Genomic DNA, 21,990 nt, shown 5'->3' with positions numbered 1-21,990 from the left:
GGGCAGCGCACATGTGACTAAGTTTGGCTCGCGCACGTGCAGTTGTGTTATAATAAATAAATTTACAGTGCCTCCTAGAGCCCCGACTCTCCTATAATGTATAACTTAATTGCCTATAATATACTTTATATTATATAAATTAAATTACTTCACTGACTATAATAATAAGTTTTCGAAGACTTACAGCATGTGAAATCAACAAATACAAAAAAGTTTTTATTTGCAGCTGCTTAGTACAAACTTTTTTTCAGTTATGGTACTAAAATTATGGTATATAATAAATTTTTTACTAAAATTTTTGAAACAAATTAATATTGAATTTTATTTAATTTTTTTATTATTAATTAAACATAAAGTCTTTCAAGTTTGAAAGAGTGCTTGAGTGTTATCAATTCTTTTATTTGTTACTTTTTATTGCGAAAGAATTAAAAAAAAAAATTTAATATATAAAAATCTTTACCAGAAAAAGGGCGATTGTGTTCTTTTAAGTAATTTGAAGTTGTGAAGCCAACTATTGAAGTATACTTGACTATTGTATGTATTAAATTAAAATCCACCGAAAAAATAAGGTCATACCTAATTAAGTTTTTAGATTAGCGTGAACACTATTGATCCAGGTCGCCCTGATTTTAAAAGTATTAGATTTTTATAAGTTTGTTGAATGTCAATATAGTACGAAGCAGTGTCTTTACGAAGTTTTTGTTGCTGAAATTAATTTAACTATAACCCAGAAAAAAAATTCTCCAAAGTTAACTGGCGAAGCTGATTTTAGACCATTTAACATTTTTATCTAAAATTAGAGAGCGTCCTTAAAAACTTGTTGTAAGCGTAAAACTTTAAGTAAAAAAACTTTTCTATCTACCGGAAAAACAACAAACTTTTAAAGTGCTGTTTTTTTAAAAAAAATATTAAGAAAATTTTTTCAATAAGTACAGCATGAAAGTTTAAAAGACAAACTTTTATTAGGTACCGGGATGACAACAAACATTTATTTTGCTGAATTTACAGCAAAAAATATTATAGGTTTATGATTTCAGTATGTATAGCGTGAAATTTTTATAAATAAAACTTTTACCAGCTCCAAGAAAAACAACAAAAATAATTGTGCTGACCTACAAAAATAAATGATTATAATTTTTTTAAAAAAAGGTTTATTATGCCACACAAGCAATTTTATTTAGGATTAGGTTGCACTTGAACTGAAATATAGTATTGATCATAATTTGACCTGATAAAAAATTTAGATTTATAACAAAATGAAAACGTGTAACATAAAGCACAATAAATATCAAGAAAGAAATATAAAAAGATGTATTTTTTTGAATTTTTTTTATTCTTCTTTTTTTTTATTTTACTATTTTATTTAATTATTCCTGAGATAACGGCCGCGTAGAATCTAATTTTAAGATATCACTGAATAAATGTTTAATATCAACATATTAATAGGAGGAAATACCTTTTATAATGAACTAAGAAAAAAACCAAATTTGAAAAGCCCATCTCAAGTAGTTTAATAAATCAATTTACTGTTTATGTTATTCAGAATTAATATTGCTAGGGATAATATTGAATTAATAACGTTGATAGAAGACTGGATAAAGAAAACAGTATCATTTTTTTTATACAAACTTAATATTTACATTTTTTCACAAGAAATATCAACCACCATTGTAAATAGCAAAATAATTTTATCTTGAATAGCTTATATCTCTTTAATATTGAGCTTATTATATAATATAACTTGGTTTTCCTCTATTTTATATTAAATTAGTTTTTCGATGTCTAAATGAAATATTTATTTTGTTATACACATTTTAACTAGTTTAAAGTTTTGATTATTTTGTTGTTTTATATTGTTTGTTAAAACAAAATTTTTAGGTTTCTTTCCCCCTTTATAAAGTTGTAATAAATTTCAATAACATTAATTTTATTTCAAGAAATAGGTATAAACTTGTTGACTATAAGTATTGAATCGCTAAAATACACTACAGCGAAGAATTATGTGTTAAAATTATATCAATGAAAAAAATCATCTCTTCGTATTGAGTTCTTTTTTGTTGGGTTAATACTTAATTTCATGGGAGGGGAAGGGCGTTCTTCTAAGCATAAACGCGTAATTATTAAAACCGCTATTAAAAAAAATAATCTAAAGTACCACAAAATAATGAAAAGAAGAGGTAACTTTCTAAAAAAAATAATAATAATTGTAATTTAGTTATACTGATTGCGTAATTTAAAAAATTAAAGTAAAACTAAAGAGTATTATAGCTTACTTTGTTTAGAGAGGTTACATGTAACAAATGCCATATTTAGCTAAAGGGCGTTACCATTTTTAAAAATAAAAATCTAATTTTTTGGTAGGTTTCCTGATAAACATTAATGCGTTTAGTACGAAAGTTTATCTCTTGCTTGCATTTTTTTTATCAGCTTTATTTATAACCCTTACATATCAACAAAAGTATTAAGTTAACAGAAGAACACCAATCCTTTAAAAAAACAATAATGCTATTGTTAATTTTTAGAGGATATGTTTTTTCTACTTTTTAACTTGCTTAAAGAATATATAAAAAATTCTAACTTAAATAGCTTCTCAGACAGTAGTTATAAAAATAACATTTTTTCTGTTGAAACAAGAAGGCTAATCTGTGTGTCGTTGTTATGTTGCACTTGGTATATCTTTAGCGCTTTAAGCAACAACTTAAGTAAGTTTTTAATTTTTTTTTGAAGGATTTATATGGAAAACACCAACTTTATAACTTTTTTTTCTAGGCAAGTCAATATTAATTGATCTTCCTTTTCCAATAACTGTTTCACTGGTTCAAGTAGCTTCTGTAGTTGTTTATTTGCCTCTTTATATGAAGTTTATCGGGTATAAATTTTTCCTAAATTTCCATTAATATATAAATATTAACTATAAAAACACACAAAATAAAAATAGTTAATTTAATTATTTAATAAATATTATATTAGAAACAACATAAATAAATAAAAAATTTGTACTTTGCTAATATTAGAATTCAACGGCAATGCCTAACAAGGCGATTTTTTTGGAAAAACATCTTTCCGTTAGCCATTTTAAAGTTAATTTTAAAAATTCGAAGTAGAAATTATGTTCTTCTTAAACTTTTCCCATCATAATAAGAATAACCGCTACCGTTTCCAGCACCACCAGTTTATCAAAAGTCTCTGTATCTTACGCCCACACCGTTAAGGTTAATTTAAGAGCAAGAAAATTTATAATCTAGCAGTAGCAATTCTAAAAATCTATATAGATATAAATATTTTATATAGAAAAGAAAATTTAAGTGATTTATTTACTCTACTAAACAATTAAATTAAAAATTTTGAGATTTTTTGTTTTAAAAAAATTTTTAAGGGAATTTTAAAATTTTTTTAGGCGTTGCAGCCAGTTTGCACGGTTTTACTAGTTTATATTATATTAAAGGAGAAACCCGCACTACCTTTGTTATTTTCGCTCTGCCCTATTGTAGCTGGTATAAAAAATTAAAATAAATTTCAAATTTACTATAAAAAAATATTTTATTAATTTAAAATTTATTTTTACAATTCGTGAATTGATTAAAAAAAATTTCAATTAACATTTTTTTTATCACTTATATTTTTCTTTTTTTCCAATTTTTTTTTAAACTTTACAAATATTGACGGTTGAAAACACTTTACTAAGTATTTTTGACGACATTATAAATTAAAGAGTAATAAAAATTCTTTCAAATATTGGTGATAAAATAATTATACAATCTGTTAATTAAATTATAATTTTAGAAAAATATTCCTTATTATAATTTTCTTATTATTATTTATACGTTTCCTTTCTTTTTAATTTCTTTACTTTTACTGATATTTAATGAAACTTAAGTAATTTTTTAACGGCTTTTGGAATTATGAGTTTAAAAAGAGATTTTAAACTGTTGGTGCAATTTTTTTCTTATTAATTATATTTTTAGTATAATTTTTATTAATCATAATTAAATACTCCAGCTTAATATATTTAAATTTATTAAAAAATTTTAATTCTTAACCTATTTTTCACACTTCTAAATTTTATCAATTTTTAAAATTAGTTGAAATAAAGTTTTTTTATATTATATTAACTTTCAAATTATTTAAAATTAATTTTTTTAGGTTAAATTATTTAAATATAATTTACTTTCAAGTTAGATATAAGTTGTAATGTTTGTATAATTCAAAACTTGTAAATTATTTACCTCTCGACTTAAAAATCTAATTACACGCTACAATAATTATTTCTGAAATATTAAATTTTCATGTAATTCGACCAATAAACTAGTGGATAAATGTAACTATTTATAAACCTTTGTAAACATTAATATTACAATAAACTTTGCTTTTAGTTTTTGGCCAATAAAAATCAATTAAAGTTACCAATAATAAACTGACCCTTCCCTTGTTTAAAAGTTTATATGAAAAATATAAAAATGCATGGGCTAAGACCAATAGAAAGCTCGACAATATTAATATTAATTTAGTTTTAAGCCCACCGTAAACGCTACCATAATTTATCTATAATACTTTTTGCCTTCACTTATTTTTTTCTAACTTTTTTCTATTATTTATTATTAATATTTACTTACAATATATGTACTTTATTTTTTTTTTAGTAAAATACTTCAAATTTTATTAGTTTTTTAAGGAAAAAAACACTTAATGTAAAATGAACCGATAAAAAAAATGTGTTATTTTTTAACTAGAAAACTAGTTTGTCTTATTATTATACATTTATAATTATTTACTATTTATTTTTTTTTGCCTCCAAAACTTATCATTTAACTATTTGACCGATAAAATTCTATATTAATTTGATCTGGTAAAAATGCTTATAAATAACCAATAAGCTAAACTCACAACTTTTTATATAAATATTTTTTGTTATTTTACTTTATATTGAAACTTTTTATACAAACTTTTCTATAATGCCACTTTCACAATATATATTTTTATATCTCCAAACTTTTATTACTACTCTTTTTTGCTTAGTAAATTAACTTAACTAGGAGTCGTACTCGCCTCGCTAACGGAAGTTGAATATAACTTTTTAGGTATATTATATTTATTTTTCCTTCGTGTTCTTACGATATTTTAAGTAAAGTTTCTCTGAAAAAAAAAAGGATTAATGTACTATTCAAATAAATTTAGAATAATTATAGTATAAATAAGAAAATTAAATTTAAAGCAAATAAATAATATATTGTAACTGTAAATATATATACAAAAAAGATATTTGCTTTAATATATATTTTATTCATTTTTTACCAAAACTTTGAATAAAGTTTTATTTATTTAACTAAATAAACAAAATGTAAAACTTTTTAGAATTATTACTTTTTATTGTAATTTTTAGATAACTTAAAGAAAATTTTTATTTTTTATAAAAAAAGTATAAAAGTTTCTTTTTTTCCTTATATAACAAAACTTTAATAAATTTAATATAAATAAAAGTAAATTCTTTATATATAATTTTACTTATTAAAAAAAAACTTTTTGGCTTCTATATTGTTTTTTATTATTTTTTGTGAAGATTTTTTTAAAAAATAAAACTTTTTATATTTTTATTATTACTTTATATTTATAATAATATATATAACCCTTTATTTTTAATACTTATATTCACTTTATACTATTTTGCACACAATTTTTAATTTTTTTATATATTTTTATTTTATAAAAAAAATAAATTTTTTTTAAATATTAACTAACTATATTTAATTATCACTTAAAGTATTGATAAATTCTTATTTTTTTATATTTGTGGACATGAAAAAAGTAGTTTGTTTTTATTAAAACTTTATTTATATATGGCTTTTCATAAAAGTTTTTTTACTAAATAAAATAAGATATAAAAAAACTTTTAACTTTTAGCTTTTACTATATTATTTAATATTTTATACAAAAGTTTTATTTGAAACAATATTATATATATATATAACCTTCTAGTTTACATTTATTTTTTATATCTAACATTTTTCTTGGCAGCCGGTTTAATATTTTTTTTATTACGTTTAGATAAATATTAGTAATAACAGGAATAATAATAAATAAGTAATTTAATAAATTGGTAGGTAAAAAAAATTACTTCCATTTATCCGTCCACGTTGTGTAAAGTATTGTATTGACTAATTCTCTATATTCCTGAATATGATTGGTGTTAAACTTGGCCCAATTAAAAAATCAAATTAGTTTATCTCTTGAATTTCTTATTATTTAAAATTTTATTTTTTTTATTTATTACTAATTGTTTATTATTATTATTTAAAAAACATTTACAAAAAATACTAAACTTCTATAAAAAAATTATTATATAACTCTTTATATTAAAATAATGATAATAAACTCAAACTTTTTGGATTCATAATAATTATAGCAATTTTTATAACCTTTTCAGGAATGTTTGCGGCCTTTTTTTCAACATTCGTACTTTCCTTGCAAAATATTACTTCTAAAAAAGTTCTAAAGCAACAAGAGTTGGACTACTGCAATATCCTTTTGAAAACTGCACAAACTTCAATGACATTGTTGTTTATTATTTGGCTCGTTTCGGGTTAATAATAATAAGTAAAGAATAATATATAAGAAAAATAAATAATAAGTTAAAATCCACCAAAATAATAAATAATAACTCTAAGTAAAGATTAGTTAAATGATAAGCAACTATAAGTAAAAAACAATATATACAAATAATAAATAATAATATAAGTAAAAATTGATAAAAATTTAAATAATAATATATAAGCCCGTTAATAATTATAAGTAAATATAATACATAATTATAATAATAAATGAAAATAATGGTAATGATAAATAATAAATAATAATATATATATAATAATAGTAAAAAAAATTAGAAAATAATGGTAAATAAAAGTAATAATAAGAAATATATAGTAATTATAAATAAAAAATGAAAAGATATAGTATATAGGTATAATAATAGAAAATAGTAATTAGTAAAAATAATATATTATAAAGGCAGAATTAAATATAAATAATAATAATAAGTAAAAAATAATAAATTATAACAATTATAAAAAATATAATAAGTCATAAGTCATTATATGTAATATTAATATAAACACATTAATATTAAGTGAATAAGAATAAAATAATAATAATTGTAAGTTATAACAAAAAATAAATAATAACAGTGAAATATAGGTAAGAGTCAGTATTATATTAAAAATATATAATAGTAATATATAAAAAATAAAAATTAATAATAAGTAAAAAATAAATAATTACAGTAATTAATAATTATAAGGAAAATATTAATAAATAATAATAATAGAAATTAATAAGTATGAAATAATAGTAACAAGTAAAAAATAAATAATAAATAAGAATAGTAATATATATTAAATAATATGTAAAGAATAAACAATAAATAATAATAACAGAAATCAGTATTACATAGTAATAAGTAAATAATAAATAATAATAGAAATAAGTCATATATATTATATATAACAAGTATAATAAAAATTTTATATTCTGTAAATGTGTTTAAAAAAGAAATAAAAGGTCTTTATTACAATAATCATAAAGAAATAAATAATAATAATAAATTAAAATAAAAAAACTTTATTAATTATTATTTATATATTTTTGTGTATTATTATTTACTATAAAATAATTTTTTTTTAATATTTTATATTTATTTTTTTAAACAAATATAAAAACAAAAAGGTTATTTTTTTTATACATATAATAATAGTAAATAATATTAAAATTATAAATAAATTTTTTATTATATTATATTTTTAAAGGTAATCTTTTATTGTATTTATGAAATATTATAAAGTTAGAATTTCTTTTTAAAATAATTGAATAAAAATAAAAGTTTTAATAAAAATAGAAAGGAACGATTTTTATTACATAAAGTTTTAAAGAATAGTTTATTTTCTTTAAAAAAAAAATTTAAAAAGTTGTATATTGATGGTAATAATTAATTTATATATATATATTATTTAAAAAATTTAGATTTTTTAATAATATTAAATATAAATAAGAATATACGAATAACAATAACATTACTATTTAAAAGTTTTTACGTTTATTTTAAAAAATAATAATAATAGTAATAAGTGTTGCTAAAATTTATCAATAAAAAGTTATACACCGTTTATTTTAAGTTTTTATAAAACTTTAGAAAAAGTTCAAAAATAATAAATAAAAAATGAGTTTTATTTTTATTAAAAAAAAAAGGTTTAAAAATAAACATGTTATACTTTTAATAATATAAAAGTAAAATTAATAATATAATAATTAATAAATTTCTTTATATGTATATATAAAAGTTTTCTTTACTATTAGTAGGAATATGTTATATAAAAAATAGTAAAAGTTTGTATAATAAATACTAGTAAAAGAATTTATTTTTATTATTTTAAAGTTTTTTTTACTTTTAAAATAAAAGGTTTATATAAATAATAGTAAAAGTTTTTAAAAAATTATCAGAAATAATGAATTCTTTACATTTTTAACTATAAATGTTTTTATTATATTATTGAAAGTTTTAGTAAATCATAGTAAAAGTTTCTATAATAAATAAAATTATTTATTATAAATATAAAGTTTTCTCTAATTAATAGTAAGAGTTTAAATCCTAATAATAATTAACGAGTTGTATATTTTTATATTATGCGAGTTTTTTACTATATTTGTAAATGTATTACAAAAAACAAAATAATAAGTTTTTGTAGTAATAATAGTAAAATAATAAAGTATTCTTTATATGAATATCTTAAAAGTTTACTGCTATTTTTTTATTACTCCTATAACGAAGTAAAATAATAATAATAAGTAATAAACTTATTATATTTATCGCTGTTTTTAAAGTTTTTATATGAAATCTATAAGTTTTTTAATAATAATAATGAATTTTGTATATTTCATACAGTTTTTAAAGTTTACTTATGAAATTTATATATAATTTTAATAATAATAGTAAACTTTTATATTTAATAATGTCTTCTAAATTCTTATAAATATAAAATTTAAAGTTAATATAATAATAATAATAATGAATTTTATTATTATATACAAAATTTTCAAAGTTTTAAGATATTTTGTACTTAATGATAATAAAGGTACATTTAATATATTTAATACTGTTTTCCAAGTTTTTATTTAAAAGTTAAAAGTTAATAATAATAAATAAATTCGGTTTATTCAGTTTTAAGAAAGTTTATTTTACTAAATAAAATTTTTACATAGAAAAAATTAAAATTTTATAAAAAAAAATATTTTTGTACTTTTTCATAAAAGTTTTCATTATAAAAAAAAAGTAAAAAGTTAATAAAAACATTTTTTTGTAATTGTAATAAAGTAAATGTTAATAATAGTAAATTATATTTTCTAAACATTTATATAAAAGTAAAAAGTCAACAGTAAAAAGTTAACAATAAGCATCTATAAATTCTTTTTATACAAATAATAAAAGTTAATAATAATACTAATAATAAATGGGTTTTATTATATATTTTTAAAAAATTTATAATTTTTATATTTTTTTATTATAGAAAAGTTATATACTTTTTATTTTTGTTTGTTCAATTCCTTTATAATTATTTATTATTATTTACTATTATTTATATTTTAATTATTATATTTATTATTATTGATATTATATATTTAGATTTTGGGAATATTTTAACTTTTGATAAAGCCGTTTTGGTATATAATCTTATTATTAAGCTTGCATAATAGATATTGAAATACATAAAATATTATAGATAAATACTACTTTAAATATACGAAACAAATGTTTTAATTTTTTTTACAACTGTACTATATAGTTTCAGTATTCTCTATTTTATAGTAACTTTTTAATAATAATATTTCTATTATTTTCATGAAACTATAATAAAATATGTTTTATATTTTAACAGATGCATTATTATAGTAATATTTTTTATTATATATATTTTATATACAATGATAACTTTCTTTTTTAAATTTTTTAATATTTTTTAGAACTTTAATAATGTTTTATATATCAATATATGCATTATTATAATTATAAATATATTTAATAACTTTTATAATAATAATATTATTTATAAAAATATATATATAATAAAAAAGTATTTTATATTAAATAAAAGGATTACTATAATTATAAAATATATTATATTACTAGTATTTTATTTTTATCATAAATTTTTCAAGGTTATTTTTTTAAAAAAAAAAATATACATAAAAAGTGGATCCTTTCATAATAAATTATATTATTTTAGTATTTTTTCATTATTATTATATATTTTATAATCTTTTTTTTAAAAACAAATATAATATACAAAAAGAAAATACTATATATTTTAAAAAAACGTTCAATTTTCATGTTTTTTAATATTTTTAAAAAAACTTTAAATATATATAAAAACAAATTATTATATAAATTTATAATTTTTTTTTACTTTAATATTTTATTAAAAAAAACTTAAAACATTCAAAAAGCAAATAACTATTATCGCAATTTATAATAATTTTCACTTTTTTAACAAAAATTTATTTAATAAAATTTATTTTTTTAAATTTTCGAGTACTCCAAAGAAATATTACAATAATAGTTTTATTAGTACTATGGCTTTCGTATTCTTTATATGTCTTTCTACTTAATATTATCTTTACTTCTATATTTAGTTAAATTATTTTATAATTTTTTTATATAAAACGTTTTTACATTAAAAAATATCTAAATTTTTATTATTTTCATTTATATTAAAATTTTTATTAGTTCTCTTTTGAATTCGTCTTTATTTAAAAAAATTTTTCAATAAAAGTTTATGTTTTTATATAATTTTTACTTCTTTATTTCATTATTATATTTAGAATTTTTTATAAGAAATTATTATTTAACATATCAACTTTACAATAACTAAATCTTGAATTAAAAATTATAAATTTTTACACTTTTTATGATTTTTTATTATATTTATATATTTGTCAAACATTTTTTTTCTTATTTTTATAAATAAAAATAAAGTTACTATACTTTTTTATTAATTTATTTAACTTTATTATTAACTTATTTATATATATATGAAAAAGTTTAAGTTTTCTATTTTTTATTTAATTTATTATTATTATTTTCTTACTAGTATTATCATATATATATATATATATATATATATATATATATAACAGTCCTTTAGATGGTTATTATTTATTTTATAAACTTTTTTTTTTATATTCTTATTATAATTTATATATATATAAATTACAGTTTTTATATTTTTATATATCTTAAAACTCTTTTTATATTTCTTATTATTATTACTTACATAAAACAGTTTTTAAAATTTTTTAATATAATTTTAAACCTTTTAATTTTTATTTTTAATATTTCATATAAATAAAACAGTTTTTTATTTATTTTATCAACTTTTATTATTATCTTATAATAATTTTAGATATTTTTAAAACTTTTATATTTTTATTAGCTTCTTTTTATTTTTTATTATATAGAAAACAGTTTTTATATTATCTTTTTTGATTTTTTACTTTTCTTATTATTATTCTACAAATTTTATATAATTTATATATTAAACATTTTTTATTTTATATTTTTAGATTTGATATTACTCTTATTATTTTTTTTATTTTCTAGTATTATAATAGTATGATTAATATTTAACATAATAAAACTATATTTACATTATAAAGTATTTATTAAACTTTAATAATTATTATAATTTCTTATATATATAAAACTTTTATGGTATTTCTTTATTAACTTTTTTATTAAATATTATATTTATTATATATACAAACAGTTGTAATATAATTTATATTTATAAAATATTTTTTTATTAACTATTATTATTTATTTTTTATAAAGCAGTTAAAAAATCCCTACTGGAAACTTTTGAGCTGCGGCTTTTGTAATTTTGGACAAAGTTTGGCCTCTTTTTCCGTTTTGTTTCTTGTTTCTCCTGTTTCTTACTCGGTATGAAGTATGTAAATATACAGTCTATATATATATTATATAAACTTAAAAAATATACGATAACTTTTGAAAATAATTATTTTATACATAAAACTTGTAAAACTTATAATAATATATATTATATTTAAAAAAATAATAACTTTAAATAAATAACTTATAATAACTATGCAATATCTCTCTTCAATAGTTACTATAAAACTTTTAACAATAAGTATACATTATTTATTAAAAAATGATTACTTTATATATAAAATTTATAATAATAATTATTTATTATATAAATTAATAAATATACTATTTTATATATATAACTTATAATAAAAAAATTATTATTTATTATATAAACTTAATTAGTTTACAATACTTTTTATAAATAACTATATTTATATAAAAATAATAAATATCCAATATTTTCAGTATTAACTACTTTATATAAAAAACTTATAATAAAAGTTTCAATATATAGTTATTATAATGAATATATAAAAATTTTATAAGAAAACTTTTTAGCTATAAATTTCAATATAATAATACTCAAAAAAAATTTAAAAAACTATTACATTATAATTTTTATATATATTTTTATAAAAAAAATTTCTTTAAATTTTTATTTAACTCATTCAAAAGTAGAAATCTCGTTAGAAGTTACTTCTATTTGTTATTAATAAGAAAAAAATATACTAAAAAAATTTATATTTTATGAAGTAGCAAAAAATTAATATGCAATAAATTATAAAAATATATTATAAATTTCAATATTATATATAAAATAAATAAAAATATTAGTAATAAATTTTTTTTAGTGCACATTAATTATAAAAATTTAAAAATTATATTAATTTTTAATATTTAAAAAATATCCAAAAAAAGTGAGTAGTTTAAAAAGTTTTTTTCTCCTTAAAAATTTTAAAAAAAAAAATTCTTAATATTTGAAGATTATAAATCCTTTTTTTTACTTTTTTTTAAAATTAAAAAAAAAAAAGTAATGTATAAAAAAAATTATATTATAAACATTTTTTTTCGATGCGTAGGAACTATAGAGCCTATAAAATTAATGTTCACTATTATATTGAATAATATTATTTACTGTATATAATATTTTTAAAAAATAAAATATTAATTTAAGAAAGTGTATATAAAATTTTAGAAAGTTTTTTTCTTTATATTTTAAAAATAAAAATTATTTTAAAAAAGTTTTTTTTCAAAGCGTATGAACTATAGAAATTTTGAAAATAATATCATTTAATAAAATTTATATAACATTTTTAAGATCTATTTTTTTAAAAAAAATGAAACAGAAAAAAAAAATTCATATTATTATTAAAAACTATTACCGGATAAAAAAAAATATTATTAAAGTTTTTTTTTAAACATACGAACTATAGAATTTATAAAATTTAAGTTTATTGTTATATTAAAAAAAGTAATATAAAATATTTTTTTAAATAAAAATTTCTATAATATTTTTAAAGTCTTTTTTACTGCGTACAAAATTTGAAAAATACAAATAAAAAATATATTAAAATATTTTATTCAGTTTTTTATTTACAGTACTTCCCTAAAAATATGATTACTATAAAAAAAGGAATGGTAAAGTTTTTTTAAGCATATTAACTAAACGCTTTTTAAAATTGTTTATTGTCATACAACAGACAGATTAATATTGATATTTAAAAAAAATATATATTTAATAAAAGTTTTATTCACTGCATAAAAAAGATACTCTAATATAAAAATATTATTATTTATTAAAAAGTGTATAAAAAAATAGGAATTTTTTTTATGTATTTATTAAAAAGAATGAAATCTACTCCCTCCTTTATGTTTATAATAACAGTAATAATAATAGGAATAGTATTAATATTAATAATATTGATAATAATAATTAAATAATACTATGTATAGTATAATAATTGTGGTAATAAAAGTTAATATAAATGATAGAAAAAACTCTTCACGCACAGTAGAGGCTTATAAGTAACTATTGATAAATATTTATTCAACCTGCAAAAAAAAAAGGGTGCATGTTAGCATGAACGAGTAAAAAGTTTATTAGGAATAAATTTTTTTAAAACTAGATTCCGCTTCACTTTTAATTATAAAATTAAATTTGTTAATTCCTTAAATAAAAAAATTGAGTAACAATAATTGGAGATACTAAAAAGTTGAATACTAAACTTTATACAAAAGTAAATAAGAGATCCGAGTCTAGTTAATAAAGATTTGCCGTCTGAGAAAGCGGTCCTCCTTTTGTAATAAAGTAATTAAAAATATGATCATAAGCAAATAATAAAAGCTTAGTTATAAAATTATAAGGAAATCTTATTATTAAAGTGTTATAAGTAGAAATATAGATATTTATAGAAATAATAAGTAGTGTATAACATTTTATATTAGTAAAGTTTTTTTTAAGGCATATGGAATTTTATAATTTAACAATTTGTTTGTTATATTAAAAAAAACAGAGGTTTTTTTTTTTCACTAAGGATTTTTCATGGCATATTAAGTATAGACTTTCAAAAAAAAATAGTTTTATAAAAACCGTTTAAAATTACGAGCAATCTATAAAATTTGGGTAAAAAATAATTATCTGATTATAAAAACGTATAAAATTACAAGCAATTTATCAAATTTAAAAATATAAATATTTTGTTATAAGAATGTATAAAACTACAGGCAAACTATTGAAATTAAAAGAAAAAAAATAAATGTATAATGATTATTTACAAAAAACGTTTAAAAAAATTCCATTAAAAAGTTTTTTCACCGCATATTTTCTATTAAAAAAGTTATTATTTTTATAAATAACATATTCATTCCTAATGAATTAAATTTAATCAAAGAAAGTAAATAATTTCTAAAAAAAAATTTCATTACAAATTAACTAAAAAATACAAGAATTATATATAATTTATTTCAACCTTTTATTTTAAGGTGGCCAATACGACTAAAAGGATCGTCATCATCATCACTTCCATTTTCCATTTTCAAAATGCAGTAAAGCCCGCAAACGCTTTTGGGATGTTCCTAGCTGTGTTTGGTGTGGCGCTTTACAACAGAATCAAATTAAATTTAAATAAAAAGATTGTGAGAATCGTCTTACCAGAACAGAATGTTTAGCACAGCGACTGTATAAATTAGAAATTTTTTATTTGTCATGTACTAAAAAGAAAGCACTATTTATATAAAAGTTAAAATTAATAAAAAGTACATTCACTTTACAAATTATATCTTTATTTTTTTTTGTTCGCATAGCACAGCAGTTTCATGAAATTTTTTTTATTTAAAAAATATTAAATTTCAAAATTTAATTTATCTAATATATATTACGGATCTGAGGTGACAAATGCATCTCAAGTTTAAAATACTTTGTTAAATCTAAATTTCCTGTCCGAACTCTTTTCTAAATATGTATTTGAATAATACAAACGTCTTAATTAAAAAAATATATTCGCTTTCCCTTAAAACCATTCTCAACCATAAATTAAAGATATAACAAAATTTAGGACCTTTGCAAACCTTTTTAGCTATAATTATTTAGCGTTTTATGATTTTTAGTTTCTAAAATAAAACACATTTTATAAATGAGATGTAAGTTACTTCATTCTCTGACCTTCAGCAACTGTTTAAGCACGGCTTAAGCTAAAAATGGGATCCATAGATCCGGCTTTTCTTTGAAGTTCATAAGAGTGATAAGTAAAATTAAAAAAGACTGCTATGTAGTTATACCGGCGAGTTTAAGACTTGACAATGTAAATAATAGCAGTTAGTAATTCTATACTGCAAGTGATTTATAGCTAAATTTAGGATTAAAGGTATCTTAGTTAAAAAAGTAAGAAATCTAGAATTAATCCTCAAGGCAGAAAGGAAAACAAACTTAACGAAGGGGTAACGTACTTAGCATTACTTTAAAAAAGAAATACCACAAAGTTATTGCAAAGGAAATTGGACGAGTACTTAAAATAACGAGCTTTTTTTAAGCTATGTTATGCAGCCTTGGTATAACTTAAAAGAAAAATGAGAAGAAGGCTTATATAATATATTTAGAAAGAAAATACAAGTTAATACTGTCAAAACTATAATTGGGACGATACAATAAATATTGCAATGGCAAATATAAGCTACCTCCATCCCATTCCTTAACTCGAAGTTTAAAAGAAAAAATTCAAAAAAATTGTTCTTTTATTAGACGAATATCCTAATTATTAAAAAACATAGATAAGCTATTTTCCTTAGATTATATAAAAACTACTAATAATTAATGAAACTCAAAGACTAAAAGCCAAAAAAGTCAAAACCCTAACTAAAATATTGTAGCGAAAGTAAATCGATCATAGATAAAAGTATACTAAAAATTTAACAAAATTATTAAGAGAAATTTGCTTTATAAAACAATAACTGGGTACAAATATGGAAAGGTTCAAAATTTGTATAGGATGTATACAAATGAAAATTTATTAAATAAATAATTTACAACAAATATAAAGATAACGTGTATAAGAAGAAATCAGGACGGTGTAATAGACATAACACACACGAAGAAGAACTCGTCCGTGGCTGGTTTCTGGTCTTCATTTATACCTTAAGAAAAGGTTAAAAAATGCTTCCATATTTGTTTAATGAATTTAGTAAACCACATTAGCTTTTATTAAACATACTTAGCTTACTTTTTGTATCCAATTATTAATGTGTCAATTAGTTTGTGGTGGTAATTAATAAATTTTTTTTTCTTGAACATTTATTAGCTGTCCTCAGGTAATTGGACTGGTGATTTACCAATCACTTTTTTCTGAAAATTATGGGTGTGTTTTGTATTTTTTATTTTTAGGTTTTCTGTTTTTTGTATTTCGTTCTGTGTATTTGTGTTTTATAGTTAGTGTATTTGGTACTTAATGTATTACATTATTTATTCTTGCATTTTGGGTTTTGAACTTCATCTTAGGTGCTTTTGTATACGGTGTTATTGTGTTATAGGGTTTATATATAGCCGAAAACCGATACATAAAGTTATTTTAAAAGACGATTTATCAATAAATATTTTACTTAACATATCTTATCTTATACAATCACATTTTTTTGTTAAATATAAATTCTACGAGGTCACAGAGAAAAAATTATCACAATTAATGATAAACTTAAGCCAGCATTTTTTCTTTTACCAAACTCTTTTCTTATTCTTTTTTCCCCTCATTTCTTTAATTTTATATATTTGCTATTTTTTCCTATCTGTTACAGGCACTAATAGCTGTAATTAAGGATATTTTGTATAACCTTAATAGTTAAAAGTTTCATAATTGTAAATATAATAGTCAGACAAGCCTTACAAGCTTCTAAAAAGAAGTTTTTTTCCGAGCGTAAGAAAGTAACTACCTTTGCTATGGGCTTAAAAGTTAAACCTCATAACTTATATGCTTAACAATGTATCAATATACTAGTCTCGCTTAACTTAAATGATATTATTTAACTGAGCGTTCCACAAGCAAGCATAATGACCTGCACAGTTTAACACTAGCGCAGAATTCGCTTTACTTAAAGTCTCAAAGCCTCTTAATAAAGTTAGGCAAGTTGATTTCTATAAAAACTTTTAATATTTTTCAAATAGTCAATTAATTAAGGAAGTCTAACTTATTTGAAGTTTACTCTACTTATAGAGAAGTTCCTCATAAATGTGTAGTTATTATTTTAAGTTTCTCAATCATATGTGGAAGTTTACCCCAGATAAAGGCAAGAAAATTAGCATATAATCAAATGACTGAAATTTTCTTCTCTTTAAAAGTATCTGCTTTTATACATATAAGTCTCAGTACTTTTTTCAAGGAAGTCTCTATTGGTAAAAAAAAATGGAAATACTGTAACCAAACATAAAGTTTTAAAGGCCTCAACCTTTAGAAGAATGGCAACTTCATTGCTGACAAAACTCTGGTGAAACGAAATGATATTAACAAAACTAATAATGCTACAGTTTATTAGCGTGGCTGGCTACGGCATAGTAAAAAACTACAGCATTACTAAGTTTAGGCATAAAGGATGTTCAGCGCTATATGTTGTACTTAAAATCCTTAGCGTATAGTGAATTTAAATATAAACCTTGAAATGAGTATATATAGCGAATAAAGCTTCAGAGAAATTGGTGATACAATACTTTAAACTTTACTGAAAATAAGATTTAATTCCATTTTACTGTAACGCAATCTTATACTTGAAGCACAACTGTTTAATGTATTTGTTTACTGAAACTATATGGTAGAAGGCTTCCGAGTAACGACTTTTTCCTCGACTAAATATTTTATTTTATTATGTGACATAAGCAGAGTATATAAAATATAAACTATTTTTTATTATCTCGAAAGATTGTTAATGTTCAATGCCAACTTTACGCCAGCAAATATGACAGTTAACTGACAATTATTTTAATTATGAAAAATTTTAAATTTCCTTTTTTAAACTAAAAAAAGCTGAAGACAAGGTTAAAAAGTAAAATACAAAAACGCTAAAATGTTATTTAAAAAATTTATTTTTAGCTTTGTGTCGCTTACATGTTAGAAATAATTAAAGACATTACTTTGCCTTGATAATTCGCAAATACTATAACATTTAAAGACTTAAATGCTTTTAATTCTATTTGTTATTACCTAGTATAAGAGCAACAAATTTTACCTTACATAACTTCAAGAAAATTATTTTTGTAATAAGTTTACTTTTACAAATATGTTTAACTACCGGAAGCACGGGCTAAAAACTATATAAAAGCAAAACAATTTTACCATGCATAAGCAAATATTAAAAATAACAAACCTCTTAAATTTATCATAAAGTTTGCAAGGAAGCCTGCCATAAACTTTCGTAATACTTTACTAACGCGAATATATTTTAAAACTTAGATGACTTACAAAACTTGCGTGGCGATGAAACTTAGGCCTTTAAAACTCAACTCATATAACGTTTTCCACAGCCGACAACTGGACAATAATATTCAGTTAATCCCAAGCTTAGTCTTCTTTTTTTTATAATCAGCTTTCAACAATAAAGTTTGAGAATTTAAAAAAATAGTGGACCTTTTAAAGTTCTTAAAATTTTACCTTAAGAAAACAAAAGATTAATTGCAGACAAGATACCAATACAACAATTACGTACCTGCTTGAAAGAAGGGAGGGATGGGTGCTTTGGTTGGTAATAGGCTTTACTTCACCAACACAATCGCTTTTATTTTTATTATTGGACTTTTAAGAATTAAAAATAAAACTGATATTAAAAGCAGATTTCTCTTGATTCACGCAAATAGAAGTAACAGCTAAAGAAGTACGGTGATTCCTTAAACTATAGTCGCTGTTATAATTAACAAAAACACTGAGATGGTAATAACTAGACCATAAATTTTTCTTACTAGAAATATGAGTAGCGACTCTATTATTTAATTGATTAACTACAGTATTACTATTATTATTTATATTAAAGATACTTTGGATATTTTCTCCAAAAGGTTTTATACTTTTTTCAACTACTTTTATATTGTTTAGAAAGTTTAAACTGGTGTTCAAAATGTTTATAATAAATCCACTTGATGTTAATAGCTTATATATTCTGTCTAATGTATACAATAAAGTAGGATGTGTATTGTTTACAATAACATTTTTTGTTTTTAATCTCTCAAACTTTTTTCTTATAAAAAGTTCATCAGAGTAATACCGAGAAAGAAGACATAAACGTGTAATACGCTAAGTTTGGGGTGTAAATTTTGGAATCTCTCTGAGAATGTGCTCATTTCAAAAAATGTTCGATAAGATCATCAAGCAAGTAGAAAGCTTTCATGCATTTAGGCCTGTAACAAAAAATTCTTGTTATAAGCATTTTTTTTTAATAAAGCCACATAATTTTGTTTTGTATATTATATATATAAATAATAATGCTTAAACATTGCTTAAGCATCCACATCATTAATTAACTATTATAAATAATGGCTGACAAGCAAATAGTATTTTAATTAAAAATTAAAAAAGAGCTATTTTTTTTATAAACGCTATTAAGCGGTAATTTTAGAACCTTTTTAATATATAATGATGAAATTTTTATTATTATTATTTATTATTATTAAAGCACAGATCATAAGTCAGTAATAATAAACAGTTATTAAGAAAAAAAAATTGGCGAGCATTAATAATCATACTATTGATTTTATTGTGAAAGTCCGCTTGGTGGTTATAGCTTTACAACGTCGCAATATTTAAATATAATTATATTTATATTTTTGTTATAATAAAGATATTTACTTGATTATACCATATATAATAATTTTATTTATTTAAAATATTGCTTATTATATCTAAGTATTAATATATAATAACTACTAACTATGGGATCCGCCGCTTATGTATAGTACTAGTAGCCAAAGCTATTTTGTTCAGTATATACCAATCCAACCGATCAAGGCGAATCAGACGTGCGCCTTAATAATACAAATCCATCGGTTCTTCCTAGGCATGTTAGAAAAACAGCTGCGGAAGGTAATGCTAGGTACTCAACCTGAGGCATTTTGAAATTTACAATAATCACTGAACCATAATACAATTTTTTATTATATTTAATAGACTTTTTTAATCATTACTATTTTAGTGCTTTTGCCTTGCAAAAACTTTATTAGAATTTTTAATTCTTTATTATTCTAATTATTATTTTAATTATTTTTATCAATAGAATTTTAATTGTAAATGGAAGGGTTATGACTATTATTAATACTAAATATAGAAAATGGTTTTTATAATTTTTTAACAACTTTTAATACTTTTATAAAGATTTTGAAGAAAAAGTAATCAATGTTTATTAACTTAGTAGTACTGAACGATATTTTACAAATATTTTTTTAACAGCAGGCTGTGGGTGCTGGCCGGCATCTCCAAGTGGCCTCGGGGTCTTGCGACCTAAGGCTGCCTTAACCGCAGAGCAACGACCACAATTCTCGATGGTTTTTCTTAAGTAACCTACTAGTCCTCGCCCCCGCTTTTCCAGTCCTTCGGGACGGTTATTATAGTTCTTTAAAGAGCACACATTGGAAGGCACCCCTGCCTTCACCCCTCGGGAAAAGGTAATAAAGACTGGCCTTAGTATGTCATTAAGAAAAAAAAAATTGTTGACCACTCAAGCTAAGGGGTTGCCTCATTTAGTATCAGAGTTTCTACATTGATAAGACATTTTTTTTAAAAGTAGAAAAATGAATGCTTACGGTAGCGTAGTGAAGTTAAAAAAATAATTTTTTTATTAATAACAACTCGGCGTGATTAGCAATAAGAAAAGAATCAACCAAAAACTTTATTTATATATAAAGAGAGGAGTAAGTCTATGGGAGAACATTAATTGTAACTTGGTTAAGGCAAAGTCAACTGGCAGTAATTAATAAGACAAGTGCGAACGAAATGGGAGAGTTTATCGTATGAAAATTTTATACGACAGTACTGTAATAACTATGAGCCGCTTCTTACTATCAAGTGGTAAAAGAAAAATTGTTTAATTTCATTAACTCGGTGTTGTACAAGTAGTATTCAAGTATCAACAACAATATTATATTTAATTACTAGTTAAAGGAAGGACTTTTAAAAAATTTACAATATTGTTCAAGTAATCCTTCAGAATATGAATATTTTTGGTAAAAAGACAATAATGGTATGTGAGGGTTTACCATGAAGTAAATATAATATATTAAACGATAGTATTGCTATAAAATGTGCAGCTAAAAGTTTAAACGAAGAATATTGTTTAACAAAAGATTTTATTTTGCAATGTAAAAATTACTTTTACAGAGGTTAAAAATTAAATTTACTTCAATAAAATTAATCATATCCTTTCGCGAAGTATAGTGTAAAGTAATTTTTCTTTTTATAAAATAAAAAAGAGATTGTTTACCCTGTAACTACAAAGATGTATGATTGAAATAGTTAACAGGCTTTGGACTATAACTAAACATAATGAAAGATACGGACAACTTTGTTACAATAAAAAAGTTTTAAACTTGCTGG

General features: G+C 20.2%; 1 protein-coding gene across 1 annotated transcript; it reads left to right on the top strand.

The window, feature by feature from the left end:
- Window positions 1–3,109: 3,109 nt before the first annotated feature.
- Window positions 3,110–15,152, top strand: LOC135144899 (solute carrier family 35 member E1-like). Its single transcript, XM_064077027.1, has 7 exons — window positions 3,110–3,149; window positions 3,184–3,212; window positions 3,398–3,494; window positions 5,034–5,078; window positions 9,671–9,708; window positions 11,879–11,983; window positions 14,918–15,152. Exons 1-7 carry the CDS (start codon window positions 3,110–3,112, stop codon window positions 15,101–15,103), a joined length of 540 nt encoding a protein of 179 aa, XP_063933097.1. The 3' UTR covers window positions 15,104–15,152.
- The last annotated feature ends 6,838 nt before the right edge of the window (window positions 15,153–21,990 follow it).

The sequence above is a fragment of the Zophobas morio genome, unplaced genomic scaffold, assembly GCF_036711695.1.
Source record: "Zophobas morio isolate AGI-343-1 ecotype UQ-CSIRO unplaced genomic scaffold, CSIRO_AGI_Zmor_V1 ptg000110l, whole genome shotgun sequence".
Taxonomy (NCBI): domain Eukaryota; kingdom Metazoa; phylum Arthropoda; class Insecta; order Coleoptera; family Tenebrionidae; genus Zophobas; species Zophobas morio.
This window is presented reverse-complemented; position numbering and strand designations above follow the sequence as displayed.